We start from the raw sequence: 8,589 nt of genomic DNA on the forward strand, positions 1-8,589 counted from the left end.
CGATCTAATACGACGTTCCAAACGAACCCTAAATGACTTTCCAATCATGTTAGTGAATGACTATAAAAATCATTCCAGTGCCAAATTAAAAAAAATTATTTTTTTATACATTTTAGATTTAATTTTATTCCATTTTTATATTTATATTTTTATATTTTTATTTATTCTAGCCAAAGGTTATTTATCGGTGCAAAAAACTATATGTAACTCTATTAATGTATAGGTGCACCATGGAATTTTTCAAAATCTTTTAACTAAAATGAAACAAAAAATCTGAAATAATAAGTTATTGTATCTGTATAATTATCCATAAATAGTATGAATGTTTACCGACAGTAAATGAAGAGATTCTGTCTCCCAAATTTGCCACTTCTCTCAAGCAAAGCTTTATCCTTTTTCTTTCTTTCATTCTCAATTTTTCTTTTACTCTTAATTTTTCAAAATAAAAAATACTCTTTAATTATTATTTTTTTCTTGGAGTTGTACAAATTTTCCTTGTAGGCCAAAATTCCAGCTCATTTGAAACCCAAAAACCTTCTTTACTCATTTCACGACCACCTCGACGGTTCTTCTACTAACACACTCTATTCCCTTCTGTCATTTTCTTCTACTCCACAACAAAAATAAAAGAGCCATGGAAACCCATTTCAGATAACCAAACTATAATGCCATTTCTCATAACCAAATTACTTGAACCTGCCGAATCTTTACTTAAAGTTTCAAGCTTTAGTTTAAAATAATGGTGGGTCTGAGAGAATCGTGGTGTTTTTGTAAGGGAGTGAGTAAGTCTGAGAGAATGAAAGGTGCCATTTTTACTAGTAAAGCTCCGGCCATGGCTAGAATCTCAGGTACCGGAAATGAGATCTCCGGTACTGGTTTTTTGATTCATAGGAACCTTCTTTTGACTACCCATGTCAATATTCCTTCAGTTAGTGCTGCTGAAAACGCTGAGATCTGGCTACAGAATGGTGTAGCTTCGAGTCTTGTTCCTCACAGGTAAATGGGGTTTTATATTTCTTTTGTTTAAAATGGTTTCTGGGTTTTGTTTTGTTGTTCTTAGATATGGGTTTTCTTTTAGGAATAGAAGCAATTTAATTTGAGTAGGCTAGCTAAGTTGCATTGGGTTCGTTAAAGGGACAATCTTGTTCCCTTTCGTGGGTCCCAAATGATGGTTTTCAAAGAGTGTTTTTGATACTTTTAGTTTGTTCATTCAAGTACAATTTTCACCTCTATTAATGGAAAGTTTAGCTCAGTGTTTGATGCTTGCTGTTATTTTTGTGTTTGGGAAAATTTGAATTGCTTAACGATCTAATGTGAGAATGATTACTTGGAATGGAATTGTAGTAGTGATGCTAATCATAGTGGGGCTAATCATATGATTTGTTGATTTGAATGAAACAAGTGAGGTGAACCACCTACCCAAATTTAATCTCCATTCCTGGTTGGTTGTGATTGAGGATTAATTGTTTGTCGCTTAACTTGTGGAATGGTATTTGGTATTGGCCCCTTTAGTTGATCATAATTTGATATTTACTAGCACAATTTGTTCTTGTTGTAGGTTTTTCATTACCAGCTCTGTTTTAGATCTTACAATAGTTGGTTTAGATACCATGGATGGAGATTCAAATGCTCAAGGGCAACATCTTCACTTCTTGAAGACTTGTTTTAAACCAAGTCTGGATCTTGGAAATGCAGTATACCTTTTAGGACATACAGACAAAGAGGAGTTAACAGTTGGTGAAGGGAAGGTGGTGATAGCCACTGATAATCTCATAAAATTGTCTACTGATGGGATAATGTGGAGCCCGGGTTCGGCTGGTTTTGATGTACAAGGCAATCTTGCTTTCATGATCTGTGATCCCATGAAAATAGCAACATCTCCAACCAATAAATCCTCATCCACATCTTCGTCGTCTTCTTCATCGTGGAAAAAGGATCTTCCTATGCAATTTGGTATCCCCATTCCCATCATTTGTGATTGGTTGAATCAGCATTGGGAAGGTAGCCTTGATGATCTTAACAAACCGAAATTACCAATCATAAGACTGATGTCTTCGGGCCAGAAGAGTGAACATTCGTGTGCTTCCTTCACTTTGAGGCCGGTTTTCAAGTCAACAGATGCAGATCATGAAGGCACGCCATCTTCATCTAACACCGTCTCAAAAGCCAGGGATCAGGCTGGACCGAGCTGTTCTCCTGCAGCCAACAATGTTGAAGATGAAATCATAACAGATTCTCATACTATGCATGTACAGGGAATTCCTACTCCAGAAATTTATGAAACCCCAAAGTTAAATTCTGTTCCTCTTCGGAAAAAACAGTCTTCTCCAGTTCAGCTTTTGGATATCAATTTCCCTCCAAAAATGGTTAAACCTGCCCTTCCACAGCGGGCAGCTAATCAACTGCCCCCAAATTCGGGTGAGAATTTTATCAAGGATCCTCCACTAGAGAATCCATTAGAGAATCCATTAAGAACAGATCAAATTAAGACTAGAGGACTAGCCAGTCCTGATGCAGATGCTGAAGTTTCTTCAACAGGTTCTGTTAACGGCGCTCTGAGTGAAGTCCAGTCTAGCTCGTCGCCTGTTGAAAATTTAAGGGCGCAACAAAACGGTTATAGCAGTGAGGGTGAGACAATGTACTCTGCAGAAACTGCTGAGAGCCGAAATTATACAAGTCCTAGAGAAGGACATTTTCAGCAAGTTGGCAGGAGCCAAAGCTGTGTGAGCTACAATAGATGGGGAACCGTCCAAAAAAACCCGATGGCTCGCAGGGCTTTGCTCGAAAATCAAAGTAGCTTCATCCATGGAAGAAAGATGTATTCTCAAGGTGCTACTTCTCAGAGAAGCAACGACTATTATAGCCCAACTGTATCTTCAATCATGAAGAAGCGAAACAACTCGGAACAAACTAGCAGACCACGACCAAGTGCGTCGGTGCAACCTCGTTCCTCCTCACCAAAATGGAACTTTTAAATGATTCTCAACTTGTGCAATACGTGAAAGTCATTGACAACAAAAGTTAATAGTGTTTTACAGTTTCATTAGCTGAAAATTTCATTTGAGAGTTTCATTAGGCATAATGTAAACCATATTTGTTATGCCTGTACATGACACTGATCTGAGGTGAATAAGAAAATTCGGCCAAAGTTGTGATTTTCCTCCCAGTGAGTCATGTTATGAATTCTTTTATTGATAATATTTCTCAGAAAATGCTTACATGGGATGTTGTTGTCTTGTTGATTATTTCATGTTTTGGTTACTAATTTGTGTCTCCTTGTAAATTGGACCTAACCATTTGAGTTTGAGCGTTCATTGCTTGGATACTTATTTTAGGTGACAATTAATGATTGTATAAACAGAAATTCCTTAGTAGTAACTTTTTTGTTTTATAAGTAACCAATCCAAGTGATATCATAATAGACTTTAAATTTTGATTATGTAAAGTTAAATAAAACTACAAAAGTTGTTATTTTGATTGTGCATATAAATTCATTTAGGAGAAAATATAATAATTAAAGATAGAAAATGAAAATTTTATATATTATAATGAACTAGATTTTCACAAATTTATTATTTACTTAGATGCAATTACTTGTACCAAATTGGTCTAAGTCAATTTAAGTATGTATGACGATAATACTATATTGATGCCAAAATCTAAATATTTGATTAAGTAATTTATTGTATAAATACTAAGTTTAACTTTTAATTGTAAATAAATATATAAGTTTAATTTATGGCGGTAATAATACATAAATTATATTTCTGAAACTTCCGTAAGTACATAACCGTTTAGTGTCAAATTATTATTCACATGCCATTTTTTTATTGGTATATTTAATTAATTTTTAAATAAAAAATTAAAATTTAATAATCTGAACCAATCAAGATGATTGGAGAAAATTAGATTCTATACACTTTTTATATTGTTCTCTTTCATTTTTATCCTCTTTTTTAAAACCTATCATTTTTACCTCTTTTTCTAAAAACTTTACCGATTTTACCCCTGTCACATCAATATACTCTCCATGTGACTCCCTTATATCAGGGTATTTTGAGTACATTACATATAAAAAGTGGTATTTTTCAATTAAATATAAAATTAAAGGTAGTTTTGGTTAATTAATAAATAAAAGAGGTATTTCTCAATATACCCCTCAAGATTGCCACATAGCTATTAACTTGACACTTAATGGCCATAACTTGACACTTAATGGCCAGATACCTACAAAAATTTTAAATTTATAACTTGGGTATTATTACCGCCAAAAATTAAACTTAAATATTTATCTACAACCGAAAATTAAACTTAAGTATTTACGCCGCAAATTACATTATTTGATAAAAAACATTGATTTTATCTGACTAGAAGAATGAAAAGTATTTTTCAAGTCTTTCAAGTCTTAAAAGAGAGGTTTGCTGACTCTTTCTTTGTTTAATCTGAACTTCAAAGTTTATTACAAAGACACTAAAACACAGACTACAAATAAATTAAAGAATGAAAATAGAACAAAACCTTAGCAGCAAAAAGTAAAACGAAGATTCCATTGAAAAGAAAGCTTTTTTTCTCAGCAAAGACCATAACATAACATAACAACAATCTCATTCTCAAGATAAACAGTACCTACAAAAATAGTATGGTCCTTCTAGTTACTTTACAAGGATTGCCATTGCCATGCGGGGTTTCCCGAATTCCTTGCACAAAGTGTAAGAGCAGAAGCCGAAGTTGACTGCAACCAGGTAACCTTCTCCAATAGCCTGTTGATCAACACACCTGCCAAGTAAGAAGCACCCGAAACAGCAAGACCAATGGCAATGTAGTACGTTACTGTTTGGATATACTTGGACGTTTTCAATGTGTAGGTCTTTGCAATCGACAGGATTGTGATGCATACAAGAGAGGCTGCTGCCACTGCTGCAAGCTTGAAGTCCTTATCGTTACTCTCACGAAATGAGAACCCATAAACCAAAGGAGGAACTAATCCGAAAATAATGAATGATATTATGGCAACAAGCGCATGAAGAGCGAAGTTTTCTTTCTTCCCAAGAACTTCTTCATAACGATCCACATGTTCGTCTGTGTCACTGGAAGGAATCTTTGATTTGTCATCTTTTAGTTCCCAAAGCTGTAGTATCACATAAAAAAGTTCATTAAATTTCGCTACATGGATTCTCTGAGTATAGTTACACAAACACAAAGGCGAGAAAGAATCACTCACATTGTGACCGATAATGAATAGTCCGCCAACCAGATTTGCCAATGCCAAGCCTAAGATGTTCACTGCAATTACAAAATACACAGTTACAGCAATATGCATTTCTAAACAAGATTCAACAGATTGTTTCATTTGACAAATCCTTAGATGCTTACATGTTGTGGCATTGCCACTAGCAGCCGAAGTCACAATGCCTAAGCTTGTAAGTGATTCAGCTAAACCACCATAAACAATGCTCTTTACGATATCCCACGAAGCAGGACTCCTTTGCTGTTGAATCAGTGGAGTACGCTCTGATGTAATAGTGATGGTTGTTGAGTCTGTACGCACATCTTCGGGTGGCCCTGCATCAAAAAATAAAAATTCATAATCTTATTAGAGATTATATTAAAAGTTAGTTTATATTGATCTAATATTCTCATACCTTTGTGCTTGTCTCCCACTGCAGCATCCAGTTTACCTTCACTAGTTTCTATTTCTGAGTGTTGTTCTGGTCCTCGAGTTGTTGTAACAGTTACAGTTTCAGATGTTGAGGGATTGGTTATTACATTTACAGTAACACCAGAGGAATGATCAGGAAATGTTATCTTATCATCATGTGGAACTGGACTTTGAAAGTCGGAAATGTTTTCCACAGCTTTATCTTTTGCAGAATCATTGGGAGAAGGCTTAGTTACTGGAGTTGTGGTAGCTGGAAGTAGCTGTTCAGTCAGTTGAGGTCTAGTACCATGACCGGGTATTATTTCAGTCTTGTTAAATGGTAGAAGGCGATCAATCCAAGTACCGCCCCTAGAAATGTTTTGTTCGGGCTTAGTATTGTCACGGGCAGGTTCCCTAGCCACAACAGATTGTTTAGGTGCAGAAGGTTGGGAAGTCGCAGCTTCATTGCTCTGCTCATGACTTGCGGGCGCATCCTGTAAGGTATATGATGGAAGCTCTGCTACTTCTGCATTGAGAGCACTTTTGTAAGAAATAGGCTATAGCAACAGCATTGACAAGGATCCATTTTCTATGGTTTACTCACTGAAAAATACTTAATGTCATCATAAGACCAAAAGAGAATATAATTTTTAAAAAGGTTAAGAAAGAAATTAAAGAAGAAAAAGCTTTCTTTACTCCATTGATAAATGAAACCTTATGATAAGAACTATAATTGGTGATTTCATTTTTGTTAAAAACTCGAGTTTTTGATTATGATTAGATCCAAACTGAAAAACTTTTTGCAACTATATTCATTCAGTATTCTATATGAAGTTTATGCAAATTGCTAATTATAAAACTCTGCACTATTTTTGTTGAAAGAATCAAAATTAGTTACCTTCATCAGAATCATTATCTGCAGCATGGGACCATTTTGGGATGAACCAACCTGTGAAATTGAAAGCAATGGTTAAAGCTACAATCTTTTTAAGGACCCTGAATATAAAAAAATCAGATCAGTTCAAATATATTGGATTTTTAACCCTATTCAATATGAATTATACCTGTTCCATTTTATCATCATCATCATAATTTATAATCATGTTATGAATTCTAAAATAAACAACACAGCTAGAATTCAGAGTACCAAAGAGTATACCTGCAGGAATGAGAAGGAAACTCAAGCAAGATGTGCATCTAGATGATTGAACTCGATTAGAACGCGGTGGTGCTGGAGTAGAAGGTCTGATTTCCACCTCTCTATCGCGAACAAGAACCTTTGTAATGCAGGTCTTACAGTTAGGACAATAGAACTCATGAGGACCCGGTTTCTCCTCGCATAATTTCGCAAGATACAATTCCCTCAATTCTTCAGTAGTTTTCTCTCTTAACTTGGCTTCAACACCTTTGTCTTTCAAGTCAACTTCAACATGTTGAGTCTTAGTCCCATCATTTCGAGAAAAATGGATTTCATTTCCCTCTTGGTAAGGATTAGAACTAGTCATCATGTCCTTACTCACTATTTCATGGCTTGATGCAACACTTAATGGAAGGTTTAAGTCATCATTTGCTTCAAATTCCAGTATTTGATCAACTGGATTTCCCGTTGACATGGTCATATCAACAACATCATCTTCTAAGCCATGATTCCCATTTAAGGATTTAGTGTCTGAAACCATTTTTAAAGTCAATCAACCAAGAATTTAACCAAAAATAAATAAAAAATCTCAGCTTTAGCCATGGAACAGGACATGGTACATGTGAAGATACTCTCAAAAAGATAATTTCTAGCAAGTTGGGATGGAAACAAAATAATTGGATATAAAACTTGAGACAATAATTCACCACAAATAATAATAAAAAAAAAATACAGGACTGAATTAGTTTTTAAGTACACAAAAAAAACTTTAAAGGACTGATGTAGGTCCCTAAACTTTTGACGAATCTTGTAATAAACACTAAACAGAACCTTAAAGTAAAACAAAAACATTCTCTTTCATTTTTTTTTCATTGTAAAGACAGATTGTCTCTACTACTAAATTGATTCTTCCAGCCAATAAAATGAGCTGTGAACAAAAGAATATAAATGAAAGTGAAACCCATGAAAAAAAATAAATTCTTTTAGCCAATACTAAAGTCTGAACTCAGATTAAAATCTCAACCCCAACCAAACCCCACCATTGGAGTTGGAATTTCCTCACTTGACTAATCTTCAAAACCCAGAAAACCCAACTGAGAAGAAGATTACAAAACCAATAAAGAGAGAATTTTTATGTGTTACTGATATTACCTCCTCCATTTCCTTCATGGGAAATCCCATTATTTGAATTTCCATTGACATTCTTCTCCATGGAAGACTCATCAGCGTTGTCATCATTGGTAGTAGTAACAGCAGAATCAATGTGCTGACGTGGCAGTCTTGTTTTCAGAGACAGGAGTTCCTCTGTCTCGGGTTCAACATCCTCCCATGGCTTCACTACCTCCATTGTTAATGCGTAGAAGAAAGCGCACTAGAGAGAGCAGCCACAGTCTGAGACAGCCCAACTTTTTGTGAGTATGACTTTTTTGCCTTAAGCAAAATCAATACTATGTCCCCACTTAAGTAGAGTCCACTCTTTGATTATTACTTAATTACCCTTTGGTTAATGGTTGCTACTCTGCCTAAATAGAATGTTATTTTTAGAGAAATGCTAAAAGCACTATTTAAAATATAATATTATTGTTGGTAAAATTAAGTATTGAATCTCACTTAATTTAATTTAATAATTGTTATAGAATATTATTAATTAAGTTTTAAAGCATTACCAATAAATGATACTAAATACTACTAGAGAAATAGTAAAAGGTATTAATAGTGCTTAGTATTCTCTTAAGTGTTAATATTGCTATTGGTCTAACTAAATATCGAGTCTCATATAGTTTAATGTAATAATTTTTAGAGAATATTACTA

General features: G+C 34.6%; 2 protein-coding genes across 3 annotated transcripts; one reads left to right on the plus strand and one right to left on the minus strand.

Annotated features, from left to right (window-relative positions):
* The first annotated feature begins 242 nt into the window (after positions 1-242).
* LOC115712944 (uncharacterized) lies at positions 243-3,245 on the plus strand. The gene is made up of 2 exons (XM_030641377.2): positions 243-996; positions 1,559-3,245. Exons 1-2 carry the CDS (start codon positions 740-742, stop codon positions 2,973-2,975), a joined length of 1,674 nt encoding a protein of 557 aa, XP_030497237.1. The 5' UTR covers positions 243-739; the 3' UTR covers positions 2,976-3,245.
* Positions 3,246-4,396: 1,151 nt separating this feature from the next.
* Positions 4,397-8,220, minus strand: LOC115712937 (membrane protein of ER body-like protein). Of its 2 annotated transcripts, none has more exons than XM_061114935.1 (7): positions 7,929-8,220; positions 6,798-7,307; positions 6,537-6,587; positions 5,679-6,164; positions 5,374-5,562; positions 5,222-5,283; positions 4,397-5,128 (listed from the first exon to the last, which is right to left on the minus strand). In XM_061114935.1, the coding sequence occupies exons 1-7, from the start codon at positions 8,122-8,124 to the stop codon at positions 4,658-4,660; spliced, it is 1,965 nt and encodes a 654-aa protein (XP_060970918.1). In that variant the 5' UTR covers positions 8,125-8,220; the 3' UTR covers positions 4,397-4,657. The 2 variants fall into 2 exon arrangements, with proteins under 2 accessions (XP_060970918.1, XP_030497226.2); XM_030641366.2 differs by having other exon boundaries at positions 5,643-6,164; positions 7,929-8,219.
* Positions 8,221-8,589: the final 369 nt, after the last annotated feature.

Source organism: Cannabis sativa, chromosome 4, assembly GCF_029168945.1.
Source record: "Cannabis sativa cultivar Pink pepper isolate KNU-18-1 chromosome 4, ASM2916894v1, whole genome shotgun sequence".
Taxonomy (NCBI): Eukaryota; Viridiplantae; Streptophyta; class Magnoliopsida; order Rosales; family Cannabaceae; genus Cannabis; species Cannabis sativa.